Source organism: Octodon degus, unplaced genomic scaffold (assembly GCF_000260255.1).
Source record: "Octodon degus isolate 3935 unplaced genomic scaffold, OctDeg1.0 scaffold00135, whole genome shotgun sequence".
In the NCBI taxonomy this organism is placed as follows: Eukaryota; Metazoa; Chordata; class Mammalia; order Rodentia; family Octodontidae; genus Octodon; species Octodon degus.
This window is the reverse complement of record NW_004524711.1, coordinates 7,398,516-7,413,777: the sequence shown is the minus strand read 5'-3', so window position 1 is coordinate 7,413,777 and position 15,262 is coordinate 7,398,516. Positions and strand designations below refer to the sequence as shown.

At 44.3% G+C, this 15,262-nt stretch overlaps 1 protein-coding gene across 3 annotated transcripts in view; it reads left to right on the top strand.

The window, feature by feature from the left end:
* The window catches only part of Smarcal1 (SWI/SNF related, matrix associated, actin dependent regulator of chromatin, subfamily a like 1), a 62,454-nt gene that overhangs the window by 25,019 nt on the left and 22,173 nt on the right, over nucleotides 1-15,262 (top strand). For all 3 annotated transcript variants that reach the window (XM_023701417.1, XM_004641350.2, XM_023701415.1), the window contains exons 10-11: nucleotides 8,035-8,175; nucleotides 9,680-9,895. In XM_023701417.1, the coding sequence (XP_023557185.1) occupies nucleotides 8,035-8,175; nucleotides 9,680-9,895 (357 nt within the window). The remainder of the gene's footprint in view (nucleotides 1-8,034; nucleotides 8,176-9,679; nucleotides 9,896-15,262) is intronic.

Genomic DNA, 15,262 nt, shown 5'->3' with positions numbered 1-15,262 from the left:
TCCACTTTTACTGCTGTGAGGGTCTCTGCTGGCCTCTGGGCACTGGGAGAACTTCAGGAGTCTAAGCTGTGGTTCAGAGTGGGCCGTGGGGGTGTGTGGCACAGGTTCAAGTTCTCATTTGTACACATTTGATATGTAGTACACAGCTGCCTACTCTGTCAGCCCTTTGGCCTGTGTCTGCATCCTTGTGTGATATGTTCCCCCATTCTTTTTTTTTTTTTTCCCATAATTTTATTGTTCCCTCATTCTTACAGGGACTAGGCCCCCATCTTTCCTTCTGCCTTTTTTAAGTAGGTTTCTTCCTAAAGCTAGGGAGGAGTATAAAAGTAGCACTTTCTCTCAGGACAAGTTGGCAGTCTGTCAGAGATCTGACAGGAGGAACCCAGTGTGGTTGGTGTGGACCAAGTCAACACGTGAGTCTGTCTCCCGTGCTCTAGTGCGGCATTCCTGTGTCACGTCAGTGCTTTGAAACTGCAGCTTTCATTGCTTAGTTTTCATCCCATTGCTTGGGAGGCAGAAATAGGAAGATCACAGATTCTGGGTCACCCTGGCCTAAAAAAGCAAGACCTATCTCAGAATAAAAAGAGCAGCTTTCACTTTTGACTAAATTAAAGAGAACAGATTTGCTAAACGTTGATGAAGTATAGCATTTGAAAACCTAATTTTGTCTCTCTACAAAACACGAAGCATTTACTTATTTTAAGTTTCAATTATTTTATGAATAAGTGGTAATGTGATAAATCTTCCAAGGCAAGGATATGTTTTATGCTCTAGTGTGAAAGATAAAAAGCCTGGCCCTCTGACATTATCTATAAATATGTATATGATTGATAGCCATTGATAGACACACAATAAACTGTCTTTCTAGGGGGAGTGATTCGTTTTTGAGAGGTTTTAATATGTTTTTTTTCTTTGAAAAAATGTTAGTAGGCCTTAGTACTGTGGTTCCAATATTATGGCCATAACTAAAATTAAATCTGTACCAGTGATTATTTAGACAAAAGAAATTGCACAATAGATAGATTGTATCATTAAAGTTGTAATATGGATGCAGAGCAGGGCCTTGTCAAGGTAACCATTGCCAGCTGGGGCACAGGGGACTGCACAGCGGGTTCTGCAACAGGTGCCTCTGAGCCTGGCCTTTCAAAGCAGGGTAGACGTCTGTAATACCTTGGGTATAGTTCATGGTTGTTTTTTTTTTTTTTTTTTTTTTTTTTGCGGAGCCAAGGATTGTACTCTGGCCTTTGCACTTGCCAGGGAAGCACTTATTCCACTGAACCATCTCCCCGGCCCCACTTGGGTATATTTCAAAGTGACATATTCAAAACTAATCTTTATGCTACTTATCTTTATTTTGTGTTTGCTGTAACACTTGGGTGCATTAGTTTAAAATAGGGTCCATGCATATGGCCTGTTGAAGTCCTGCTCTTCTGCTCTGTAATTTCCTGTAGTGCAGGGCAGTGGCAGGAGTAGGGTGGGACATTCTATGCTGTTGTCACCTCTCTCTGCTGTATATTTATCTCAGCCTTGAGATTTGCTCGATCGGATTTGCTCAGCCTTGGCGCCACTGACATTTTGGCCTGGTCGACTCTTTGTCATGGGCTGCCCTGTGCATGTAGAGTACTTAGCAGCATCTTTGGTCTCTACCTATGAGATGCCAGGAGTACGTCAGTGTTGACAGTCAAGACTGTCCCCAGATGTCACTTGATGACGTCCCCTGTGAGGACAGATCCCTTCCTACCCACATGGAGAGCCATGGATCTATTGTGGCTGTGTCTAAGATGTCCCCCCCAAAGTGTCGTGCAGTCACAGGTGCAGCTTTTTCAGAGGTGGCTACATCTAGAGTGTGTGACTGAGTTGTGGTGCAGCGTTAGGATTAAGGGTGCTGATGCCTAAATCAGCCCATTGGATTTTTGGTGCTACTCTAATCCTGATAGCCTGGGTAAGATGACAAGGCAGGAAGCCACCGTTAAGGCTCCCTTGGTGCTGTGCTGCCTTCCGCCTGCCATGCACTGTTCCTCCTCTGTGAGGCCTGCTTCACACCACCCTGCCTTGGGGCCAGCTGACTGTGGACTGAAACCTCCATACACTGTGAGATGAATAAACCTTTCTCCCTTTAACTTTGGGTGTTGGGTATTTTGTCTCAGCAGTGAGAGAAAAATAAGACAATAAATAAATGAACCTGCTTTTGTATTAGGAAGGTAAGTAGTAAAATATGAGAGAAAGTAAAATATTATGTGAAAAGCCACATAAAGACTGGTTTAATACCACTTCATTGTCCCTAATGTGTGCATTTCTTAGAACTCTGTTTTGATAATCAGTAGCACAAGATATTCTTAGCAAATGGGCGTCATGAGATAATTAGGTTTAATCATACAACCCAGGAGAGCAGGGTCAGTCAGATAATGTCTAGCAAATGTTCGTTTGTAGTTGGCAATGGCGTCAGCAGAGAGAGAGTAGGTTATTAAGAAAGTGATGTCGTTATCCCCCGGAAAGGTGAAGTGTGACATCTTTCTTCCCTTACAGTATCATTTACCTGGACTTTTTGTTGCTCTGCATTTTTAAATAGGGTTAGGCCAGGAAGATAGCTCAGTGGCATAAGCACCTGCTTGGTAAGCGCAAGGTCCTGAGTTTGATCCCTGGCACCACCAAAATAAATAAATAAATAAATAAATAAGGTCTTGCTATGTATGTAAGCCAGCCTTAAACTCCCAGTCCTTCTGACCCAGTCTTCTGAGTGCTGGGATTACATGTGTGTGTCATTACAGCCAGACAAGATCATCATTTTTAATGACTATGGAGTGTTCTATTGTATGAATCCGTGCTGTTATTTGGCCTTTGGTGTCAGGCACTTGGTAATTTTCTTTTTCTGTGGTTATAAACAGTTCGATGAGTATCAACCATCTGTGTGCCTTGCCTGCTTGTCCTATCAGAATGAATTGTTCCAAGCAGAATTGCTGAGTCAGCTTACTGGGCCCGTGGTGTAACCACTTGTGCAGTCAGGGGCCTTTGCTCTGCTGGACACCAGTTCTGAGGATTCACACCACTCATTCAAACATCAGGTGTGGTGGGGGTTTTTGTTCAGTTCATTGAGTTTGTTTACATTGGTTTTTGTTGTTGAATCAGCACAATAACAAAATTTTTTGAAAGGCTTCCAGAAAAGAGAAAAAAAAGGCTTCCAGAGACCCACCACCCTTTTCTAGTAAGTAGCTGTCATCTCTCTGTGAGATGTTTTCATATCTCTAAAGATGAAAGAAATGAGATATTGACCAAAAAGCTCATGCCTTTCCCTTTTTCTGTTGGCAATACTGGGGGTGAGCTCGTGGCCTTCACCCTGGATGAAAGCCTTCATCCTGGCTTTTTTTTTTTTTTTTGGAATGACTGTATAATGTCATTTCTGTACATCTTTCATGGATTTCAAATATGGAAAGGCTTGTTCATTAGTTGAGTTCTTTTTTTTTTTTTTTTTTGGTGGAACTGGGGATTGAACTCAGGCCCTTGCACTTGCCAGGCAAGCACTTATTCTACTGAGCTATCTCCCTGGCCCCCCCCCCTTTTTTTTTTTTTTTTGAGCTAGAGTCTTGCTGGATCGCTGATTGGCCCAGGCTGGTCTCAAATTTCTGACGCTCCTTCCTCACTCTCCCAGAATGCTGAGCTGGCCAGTGCTGCCATGCCTAGCTCTTTTACCTTTTTTAATTAAAGTCCTTCACATAGACACTAAGTTCAAAGGACACAAAAGAGTAGGCAGTGAAAAATACATCTTTCTCCTACCTTAGGTTCCCTGGTCCCTTCTCTCTCTCTCCAAAGACAGCCATTGTTACAGATTTTCTTGGTTTGCTCCTAGAGCCTTTTCCTGTGTGTTGCTTCCTTCCAGAGGGTTCTACAATCACTATTTCACACCTACCTTCTTTCCTGTAATAAAGATCATTGTATGTCATTCTAAATTACTTCATTTTACAAATAGGATTCTGTTGAAGAAAGTCTGCAGAATATACATTGTCTTTTCCCTTTGGTGGATTTGAAGCCGAGTATAGCTCTTCCATACAACATCGCAGTGACCATGTATCCCATGATGTAGAAGTGAGGAGCAGAAGACCCAGTCCCTGTGCCTCTGTGAGAGCTGGTCCTTTGCCTTTCACAGGCCAGAGGGGCGAGGGGTCAGCGGGCAGATTCTGATTTCCATCCTGCTGTGATGAGGCTATAGGAGAGGTCCCCTATGGCCAGCCTTTCTGGTTTATTTTCTCAAGTTCATTACAGAGCCAGACTGTAAAAGGAAATTATTGGATTCTGCTACTTAAGGAAGAAATCTACCTTGGTTTTTAATTTCAGTATGTATACTGTCTTAATAATACCCATACACTAGTGATTTGCATATCGTAAAGCTCTGAGTGATCTCAGTTTTAATCTGTGACTATTATGCAGTCTGCTCTATTCTCATTATAGAAACTTGGTGTTTTAAGTCAATACACTATAGTCACGTTCTTCATTCTCTCTGTCCTTACTCAAGGGCTGCCTTATATGTGGCACCACAATTTTGTTGATACTAGAGCAGCGATACTTGCTGAGCTTGAAAGCACTGTGTTTCCAGCAGATCGGGTTAGTAGTGTCAGTGCCCTTCAGACTTTGAACACGAGCAAGGACAGAGGAGATGCCATTTATATGACATATACTGACCTAACCAGAGTCAGAGGGGCCAGGCCCCAGGTATTGGAGTGGTAAGTGGCTGTCAGTTGGTACTAGGGGCAGCCTTTGGGCAACAGTGGCCAAAATTAAGCCATTTGTCCTGATGTGATCTTATTTGACCCAGGGAGACTAACCTGGGACATTGTGGATTTTGTTTTGAGTCTTGAGACAGGGTCTTTTTTTTTTTTTTTTTAAATAATTTTTTTTTTTTAAACGTTTATTTATTTATTGTGTGTGTGTGTGGCCAGCTCAGCCCACCAGGGGGCGGGGCTGGCTGGCATGTGGTGCTGGGGGATTGAACCGCAGTCCCTGTGCTTTGCCAAGCTTGTTCCAAGTAGGTGCTTTAGACCACTGAGCCATCTCACCAGCCCCTTGAGACAGGGTCTTACTGTGTTATGTAGAATAGTTTTGAATTCCTGAGCACAAATAATCTTCTTGCCTTAACCTCACCAGTAGCTGGGACATAGGTGCCTGCCACCACTCCTGGCATGGGACACTGTGAGCCCACAGAGAGCCTCCGCCGTCTTCCCTCATTCCCATCACTGATTGTTCCTGCACAGTGAGCCTTGCCCCGTCTGCAGGGCTTTGGTTAACCTGCAGGTGTTGACTCTTCTGTTTTTTCTTGTGGCTCCTGCATTGGTTCTTGATCTGGGTGCTTTCAATTACTTACTTGTTCCTAAACTAGGCTGGCTATTCTCCTTATCTCTAAAGATTCTCCTGTGACTTCTGTACTAGGTAGAGTTTCACAGCTTCAATCTTCTTGTCTCTTTGGGGTGAGTGAGTGTGCGTGGGTGAGATCTCTGTGCTGTTATCCACCTTCTGCATGTCTTCTGAGCATATTGTGCAGACTTTCATTAGAATAATGCTAAGTAGAAGAGTAAGAACGAGCTGTGGAGAGAATGAGTTCATTCCTGCCTTTGGGTCTTGGTGGTACGTTATAGCAATTAGAATAATTCAGTAAAGTGAGTTACCAGCTCAACTGGTAGGAGGAGAAAAATGGAAAGTGATAAAAACATTGTTTTGGTAGAACTGTGGACAGTATCCAGGGCTTTCACACTCAAGCCACATCCCTAGTCTTTTTAAAAATTTTAATTTTGAGGCAGAATCTTGCTAAGTTATCCAGACCAGGTTGAGCTTGGTGATCCTCCTACCTCAGTCTCCCAAAGTGCTGGGATTACGTACAGATGTGCACTGCCACACCTGGCTAGGAATGTCGTTTTCTCTACCATAGCACACTCTGTGGGCTCCTGCTGTATTTTACATTCTCCCTGGAAAATTCTGTATGTAGCATTGAGCTACATCCCCAGTGTCAAAAGCCATCTATCAACTTGCCTGCTGCCTACCTACTCTGAATTTCCTTTCCTTAGCCAGGGGAGTTAGCTTCCGTTTAATGTCTATTTATGCAGTTTTTTGCATTTATATTTTCCCAGATTGGAACTTCTCAGAAGTGGCGACAGATATATAAATTTGTTGTGGCCTGGCTTAGGTCACAGGCCTCCTGAAGCTACAGTGGAGACAGTATGAAGGGGTGGGGGCTGAGCAAGGAAGACTAACGCTCTGCATAGAGAGGCGCTGCCCTTCTGCTTTTCCTCAGAGCTGACCTTTGTGTTCTCCATAATGCCACCTTTGCTCTTCACACCCACAAACGTCATTTTGCACCGAGCCTCTCTCTAGCCCGGGAAGCGTGTGGGCGAACTGACTCAGTGCAGCTGGGTCCTGTAACTGCCTGACAGAAGACCCGGGAGTTAGCTCGGATTGCCCAGTTTATGAGCTGCTTTTGCTTGGACTCCATCCCCAGGCACAGAGAGACTCGAGGCGTAGGTTGGGGAGGAGGAGCAGATATTCTCTTATTTGTGTAACTTTTCATTGTGCCTCTTTGCTGAAATGGTCTTAAGCAAGGAGAGAGATGCCAAAGATCATTCAAGAAGCACATTGTTATTTTAATGAGTCTGCATTAAACTGTGCAGGAAATTAGGAGGCCTGGGTAATTGAACTGTAGAAAATTACAGCTGGAGAAATTCATAGCTCTCCCATCTTAATGGAATTGGGTATTGGCAGTGGCTGAGAGGACAAAAGTACATTTTTTAGCATTGTGAATGTTGGGTATTTACAAGGAATCATCTTTCTTCCCACTCTTAGATCTTTATTTATTTATTTTTATGAGGCAAAATATCCATTTGAAAACCTAATTTCCTCCCCTAGGAGATTTAGTTCAAGCAATCGCCTTATGTTATTGTCATTAACTCAAGGTTACAGTGGTTAACAAGCTGTTTCTAGATAACTGGGCTCCATGGCAGGGTCTTTTCCCAGAGCTGAAGTGAGTTTCCCTCCAGTGATTTGTGACAATTTCATCTCCAGTACAGTAGGAAGTGTCTCCTACTTTGACCTCATCTTCTTCCTGTCTGACCCAGAGGTAAGGGCTTTGGTCTGATCTCCTAGGGTCATGTTGGCATCAGGGTAGTGAAGGGCTTGTAGTTTGTCACTGAATTGACCACCTATTTGTATCTATGCTGCCCCTGTTTCAAGCTGCTACAGGCCTGGGTTGAATTTAGGGTAATGGATCCAGTTCCCACTACTTAAAGTCCTAATTAACTGCAAAATATGCTTGACTTGGGCATCCTTAACCTTTAACTATGATGAAGTTAGTGAAGACACTTTCCCGTAGAGAAAATTAAATAGAGGTTTGTACATGGGCAATCCCTGGCACTTCCTCCTGGATTTTCCAGTGTCCTTATAATAAATTAATCTTGGAAATCCATTCTGCAGGAAGTTCAGACTGTTACTGTCTCCCTTACTTCCTGTCCTGGTGGTAGATTCTTTGGGTTTACTCCTTGTTTTGTTCCCTGTAACAGGAACTGGCTTTCTTCTGATTTTTTCTTAGCCGATAGTGAATATTTGTTGATTATTTTGTACCTTCAATGAAGTGCTCTGGAATAAACAAAAGGAACACAGCCCAGTCCTCAATCTCAAGAAGCTGAAGGTCAAGTGAGGGTAGCTAGTGTTACATGCTGTGGTGGCAGCAGGGAAGCACTAAAGAAAAGGGAATGACCTCGGACTCTCACATTGGCAGCGCGGTCAGCTTCTTGGAATACATGCGATCCTCTTCTCAGGGCGTAGGAACCTTGCCTAGATCCTAGGATGTCAGCCACTCAGACTTCTGGAGTGAGACAGGCTCCAGCATTGTGGCAACTTAGATTTGCTCTTGTTTCTGAACTGTGTCAGCCTAAGAGCCACCAGCCATGAATGTGCCCAGAAAGTGAGAGGGGTGTTTTTCTCATCCTGGGCCACTCAGCTCCTTCCTCCCCAGGACAGTTTCCTCCCTGGTTCAGAGCAGGGCTGTTTGTCTTCTAGGTGGCCAAGAGGGTGATCCTGCTTTCAGGCACACCAGCCATGTCCCGGCCTGCAGAGCTCTACACACAGATCATCGCAGTCAAGCCAACCTTCTTCCCTCAGTTCCATGCCTTTGGACTTCGCTACTGTGATGCCAAAAGGGTACTTCTCCTTCCCTCCCTCCCTCCCTTCCTCCCTGGCCTACCCATGCCTCACTCTGATGCTGGGTCTTTGGCTAGTGGGGGAAGAGGCCAAAGGTGGAATTTTCTAGATTGTCCACCAGGCTGTCCCTTCCTGGTCTCTGACACCAGGAACTGAGGCGTCCTGACCTGCCCTTGCCTTCCTTCACTTCTCGTCCTCATCTCCACCCAACCTCAGAAAGCACACATGGGTCTTTCCTTTCCTTAACCCTTTTCTGCCACTTAGCTCAGGGCCTGGGACTGGGTACAATTTTAATAAAAGCTTGTCTATTGTGGTTATTCCAAAGTCCAATTTAAACTCTTTACTATGATTAAGAATTAACCTATAAGATTAAGAGATAGCAACATTAAATTTAGATGTATGATATCCAAATTTATTATGGCATGTACTTATTTATAGCATTTTTTTTTTCTTTGTGAGACAGGGTCTCACTATGCTGTTCAGGTTGGCCTTGAACTCTCTTTGTAGCCCAGGTTGGCCTCAGACTTGCAGTAATGCTCCTGCCTCAGCCTCCCGAGTGCTGGGATTACATGTGCGGGCCACCACAACCAGCTATTTTTTAAAGAAGAGCTATGTTGGGTATCATTTTATTTCCTCATTCTGCAAAAGCCTATGGGCCTCCTACCCTGACCCCATTGTTGTGGGAGCCCAGCACCTCCCCTCAGGCGCTGACAGTCCAGGGGCAAGGGAAGCGGGAGGGGCAGGAGTGAAGGAGTGTGCAAAGCACAGCACACACGCGGGCTCACTGGGGCTCCCCTGGCACATCAGCCCTAGGGCCAGAAAGTTTATTGATGACAGCTGGGGTTTGCTTGGCGGTGCTGGGTATCAGACCCAGGGCCCCTACACATGCTGGGCAGGTGCTCTGCCACTGAGCCACGCCCCCAGTCAAGGTTTCATTTTAATTGTTAGCATCTTCAGCTGTGTGACTGGGCACACGCCTTTAAGCCTACTGTCTCCTTGGGGCCATTGGGTAAGGGAGCCGTGTTCACTAGGACCTGCCTGTGCCCTGAGCTGTGAGAAACCTCTTACTTTGTTCACAGTGGCAGAAGCCACTGTTGTCTGGCTTCCTCCTGCCAACCCCAGCCACTGCCCACAGCACAATGCTGCTGTTACTTTTCCTGCATCATACTTGGCTAAACCACACTGAGAAACAGTGGCTCTCAAATCCTTCTGAATCTCATCAAATAAAGACATCATTGACGTTGTTTATTACACCTTGCAGTGTCTGACAAGCCAGGATACTTTTTTTCTTTTAATAAAACAAGTACCAAATTTTTGCAGCCACAGCTATAAAGGTTGTAGAATGTCATGGCACGGTTCTTCCCTTCGTGCCTGGCTTTTCCCTTTCCTTATCCATCCTCTGGGCCATTTCTCTTTGGAAGTCGCTTGCTCTTCTCTGAATGCAGCTGGGTGGGATGGGCAGAGAATCCTGCCTGCAGCTCACGGCCCGCCTCACTTTCCTCAGCTGCAGTGGGGCTGGGACTACTCGGGCTCCTCCAACTTGGGGGAGCTGAAGCTGCTGCTGGAGGAAGCCATCATGCTGCGGCGCCTCAAATCCGACGTCCTTTCCCAGCTGCCAGCCAAACAGCGCAAGATGGTGTTGGTCGCCCCGGGACGGATCAGTGCCAAGGCCAGGGCCAGCCTGGATGCCGCAGCCAAGGAGATGACCAAGGACAGAACTGTGAGTGGGGGGCTGGGACAGTTTGGGCACAGACCTATGCGCAGTTGTTCCTTGCTGCAAGATGCTCTGTGCAGCGACCTCTGGACTTCCCTTTCCATCACCTCCTCAGCTTCAGCCAGCTTAGTTTATTTCTTACCCAGTCTGACCCCAGAGCTGCTTTGAAAAATCTCTTGTGGCTTCATACTTGTAAGTTGTTGTTCATGGATCATAAGAAAAGTAGCTCCAGGGGAAAGAGTGGGCTGATGATACGCATTCTGAGTCCCTTTGAGAAAGTGGAAAAATGTATTTCAAGAATGCCTCAGGGTGGTAATAGTTGTTAGACAATGAGTGCTATATTATTCAAGATGTATGTTAACCCTCTAACCATACCATGTTATTTGCATCAGTCAAAATGACAAATGAACTTTTATATAACCAAGAGTTCTCAAACCCTCTTAATTTTTGACTCCTTATTACAACTATTTATAATTGACAGTGGAGGTTGGTACCCCTATTTTATGAGAAGGAAAGTGAGGCTCGCAGAAATCGAAGTTTGCCCAGGGTCTCATGGCTCTGGCTGAGTCGCCAGAGCTGAGGCATAAGAACAAGTCTCCTGCCTCCGGACTTTAGGGCTCTTTCCTGTGGTGGCTTTGTCTTTTCAGCACACTTGGATTTTGTACTTGTCTTTCGTGTCATTCCCTACCAAGTGCTGTAATGTATACTAATCCCATTTCTGTCCTCTTCAGATAAAACCTTGTCATTTTCACTGGCAAGAAAATAACAATGACAAGGGGCCGGGGAGATGGCTCAGTGGAATAAGTGCTTCCCTGGCAAGCACAAGGGCCTGAGTTCAATCCCTGGTTCCCCCCACAAAAAAAGAAAATAACAATGACAGTATCACAAAGGGTTTTAGGGTTTTGGTAATACCCCATATAAAGGAACAGATAGGCATGAGATGTCACCTTTCTGGGAGATTACAAAATAAGAATGACAAGAGACAAAATGTAATGCTTTTAGTTTTTGTTTTTTACTATGCTTTGAATAAGACTAGCTGGCAGTTTTGAAGAAATGGGATAGGCTAGAAGATGTATTGGGAAATCATCACACTATATTTAACTTGTGAGTGTGTATGTGTGTATCTGTGTGTGTGTTCTGGTTGGTTGCAAGGCAGTAAGCAGATGTAACTTCTTTCATGAAGTTCTCAAAGCTCAGCAGAACTGATGTAGGACATAGAACAGAGAGAACGGTATTTCAGCTAAAGCAGGGTGCTGCGTCACTAAACCCCTCTTGGTTGTCCTTTTCTGATTTCTAGAGATAAAAGCTCAGTGAATGGGGCCAGGGTGTGCACCCCGGCCCCGTCCTCAGGCGTGCTGAGCCGGTGATAGAGTCCAGGCATGGTGGTGCACACCTGTACTCCCAGCACTAGAGAGGCAGAAAACAGGAGGATCACTATGAGCTGTGTAGTGAGACCCTGTACACACACACACACACACACACACACACACACAAATTCAGTGAATGGGGGCCAGTAGTGCATGCAGTAGTAGAATGCTTGCCTGGCATGTTGAAATGTTGGATTCTAAAAACAAACAAAAAGCAAAACAGGAAAAAGCAAAAGATAGTGAGTAGAAATTTTTGTTTTAAGCTTTTTCTTTAACCTTTTCTTTAACTTTTGTTAGTTGTGTCTTTTGACTATTAATGAACACCGTCAGTCAAGAAAACCAATGAACTGGGACATCAGAAACCATACTAGGTGCTGGGGAGATGGCTCAGTGGAATAAGCGTTTCCCTGGCAAGTGTAAGGTCCTGAGTTCCATCCCTGGTTCCACCAAAAAAGAAAAAGAAACCATACTAGTGTGAATTTAGATGTGCCATATCTTTACTGGAAGGATCTGAGTAGTTACAAGAGCCTGTGTTTCTTTTGCTGCTAAGGTTTTTGGGGTCGGGGGGATGGAAGTAGCTCTCTGTCTGAGTGCCTGCTGCATCTCCCCTAGCTCTTGCACCAGTTAGAGCAGCCAGCGTAGATGGCCGAAAAGCAGTCAGTGACCTTAGAGTCGAGAAGGAAAATCATGGAAACTGGTTGGGAGGTGGCTGAATCACATAGCACAGCCAAGAAGAAAGACAGTGACAGAAATGGAAGTGTTGGAGATTTTATACTTAGTGCAGCCAGGCCTGGAAGCATTTTAAAAACTTCGGCTGTCTTGCAAACTTTTTCAAGTTAGGTGAGTGGTGCTTTTTTTTTTTTTTTTTTTCCAACAGTGATTTTAATGGGCCAGGGAGATAGTTCAGCAGTCTAAGTGCCTGCTTAGGGAAGTGCAGGGACCAGGATTTGATCCCTGATACTGCATGCCACTCCAGCCCTGCCCCCAGGCATGCTGAACCACTACCAAGACCAGGCATGGTCCTGCACACCTGTAATCCAAGCTGTGGGGAGGCTGAGACAGGAGGATCACTGTGAGTCCAAGCTGTGTACAGAGACCCTGTATTAAATAAATAAATACCTTCTTTTTTTTTTTTTTTTTTTTTTCAGTGCCTGGCATCAAACTCAGGACCTTGCACTTGCCAGGCAGGCGCTTATGCCACTGAGCTATATTCCCAGCCCCCCTCAAATGGATGAATGAATAAATAAATTAATTAATTAATTAATTAAAAATGTTGAGGCCGGCAAGATAGCGCAGTGGATTAAGTGCCTGCTTAGGCAAGTGCAGGGACCAGGGAGTGGGGTTCAGGGCTGTATGCTATGCCAGCCCTGTACCCAGGCATACTGAGCTGGCAACTAAGTCTGGGTGTGGCGGCACACACTTGTAATCCCAGCACTGGGGAGGCTGAAAACAGGAGGATCACTATAAGTTCCCGCTGCATAGTGAGACCTGTACCAAATACATTAAAAAAAATTTTTTAATTAAAAAAATGATTTCAGATGCAGCCAGAAAGTTAGAGTTCAGATAAACAATGAAAATTAGTAATGTTGGCTGTTTTATAAGTAGCTATATAGATCTCTTAAATTGGGGAAATGATGTGATAATTTTAATAATGGAAGGAGAGCTGCACCTGCCTGAAAGCTGGGAGCGTGCATAAGGATGGTGCTGCTTGCCTCCGCCCTGTTTGTTGTACGATTAGCATCTCTGTCTATGAACACCCTCGGGTCTCCACTCTGCTCACGGTTTATGAAAATAAAGCTGTAGATACAGTCTGACTCTTCAAGAACCCAGCTGGGGAAGAACCCCGAGCTTGACTCAGCCCAGTGCTGGAGAGCCCTGCCTGCATGACTGGAGTCTTAGGCAGATTAAGCATTTATGCCAGAAGGTAGAATTTGAATTGGGACAGAGGGCCTTCAGTGTACTCCTGGGCCGGGGACTGAGTTCTTTTAAGCAATAAGTCCTGGAGAACTTGATGCCCTTTGGTGTTCTTTAATGGATGTTTATTTTTGTGGTGCAGGATCCAAATAGAAGCCCCTGAGGCACTCAGAATGGGGAGCCACCTCTGAGGTCTTGGGCCGGAGGCCCCCTCATGACCCTTTTAACCCCTGACCAGCTGTGAAAGGGTTAAAATACAGAACCACATTTTATGGTTTTAGTCAAATAAGGCCGTCCTGAGTCTCCACAGAGAGCGCCCAGGTGTCAGTGCCTGCTCAGCCTCCCGTTTTCCTGCAGTTGTGCCCATCATGGCGGCCTGGCCAAGTGCTGCTGACCGCCTGTCTATAGCTGATTCTTTGTCCCTTCATACCTTTCCACCTGCAGGAAGACGGTTTGGAAAAAAGCTTTACCTCAGTAGCCAAGGTGAAGCAGCCAATTTATAAAATACAAAGATATAATGAAAGCTTTCTCTCATTTGCAGTGGAAATAATAGCTCTTCTCAGGCTAAGAAAGGTGGACTGTAATCATCTTTTGTCTAAAGCCATTTTTTGATCAGCAAGAGCAGAAGCAGAAAAATGCAGCCCATTTGTGCAGATTTCCTGCTGACAGTATCAGTTCGCCCTTGTCATTTGATAATCTATTCAAATGTCTAACCTAGAAAAGTAAATTTGAAGACTCCAGTGGATCTAATTTAGTAGCCTAGGAGGCAGGAACAAAGAATGCAGGTTATTTAAAATTGCTTGGCCATCGCTGACAAAAGAAGTGACATCATTTATGGATAATATTCTATCTACCCAGTTTAGGGAAGCATTTTTTTTCAAGCTGAAATGATTGATTTCTCACATTCTGAAATACAGTAGGGGTTGGAATATATCTCTGTAGTCATGTGTTTGCTTAGCATGCAAAAGGCCCTGCGTTTGATACCCAGGACTGCAAAATAATAATTATTACTAATAATACAATAGTTACCTATATTATTACTGTAGTAATAGTTGTAGTATAAATGTATGTAGTAGTGCAATAGATGCCTAAATGACTATTGCATGAAATGTGAAAAGTAAGCTGTGTGTAGTGACTCATGCCTATAATCCCAAGAGGCTGAGGCAGAAGGATCACTGTGGATTTGAGGGCAGCCTGGACCATGTAGTGAGCACACGGCCAGCCTTAACCAAGCCAGACCTTGTGTCAGAAAAGAAAACAGAAAGAGAGTACTTAGAATAAGTAATGTTTTGGGGCTAGGGAGATAGCTCAGTAGAATAAACGCTTTCCTGGCAAGCGCAGGGTCTTGAGTTCAATCCCCGGTTCTACAAAAAAAAAAAAAAAAAAAAGTAACATTTCTTGAACACTTGGCGCCTGCTGTGCATATTGCTTTATATGTATTCCTGTTTTAATTCTCGCTGTCAGAGGTCAAGTCCAGATACTTGGGCTTCAGAGTCCACACATAGAAGTGGTACAAATCCTAGTTCTTGCATTAAGTAGCCTGGTGACAGGTCACATGACTTCTCTGTCAACTTTCTTATGGGTACAGATGATGTGATAGTGTCTTCCTCATAGCAATGTTGGTTATTAAATGAGTTAAATGGATAGATGTTTCTTAGACTCCTATCTAGCCCATGGTAAGTGGTATACAAAGGTTAACTGTTATTTTAATTATCATTATTAAAACATCTTTCATACCACATAAAAGATGGCATATTGCATTTCATGTTTTCCTATATTACTTACATATGTGTATTTTGCTGTAAAATATATTTGTATAAATTATGTGTGGTGGTACACTTTTGTAATCCTAGCACTCTGGGAGGCTGAAGCAGGAAGGATGCTGATGTGAGCCTAGCCTGGGCAATGTAGTGACTTAGTGAGAGACTATCTTAAAAAAAGAAAAGGGCTTAGATGTAGTACAATGCGAAGGCCCTGGGTTCAATCCCTGTACAACAAAATGTGTGTGTACTGATACATAGATGTATATAAATAAATATTTTGTATAAAATGTATATGCCTGTCAAATGTTTATATGTAAACATGTATATAA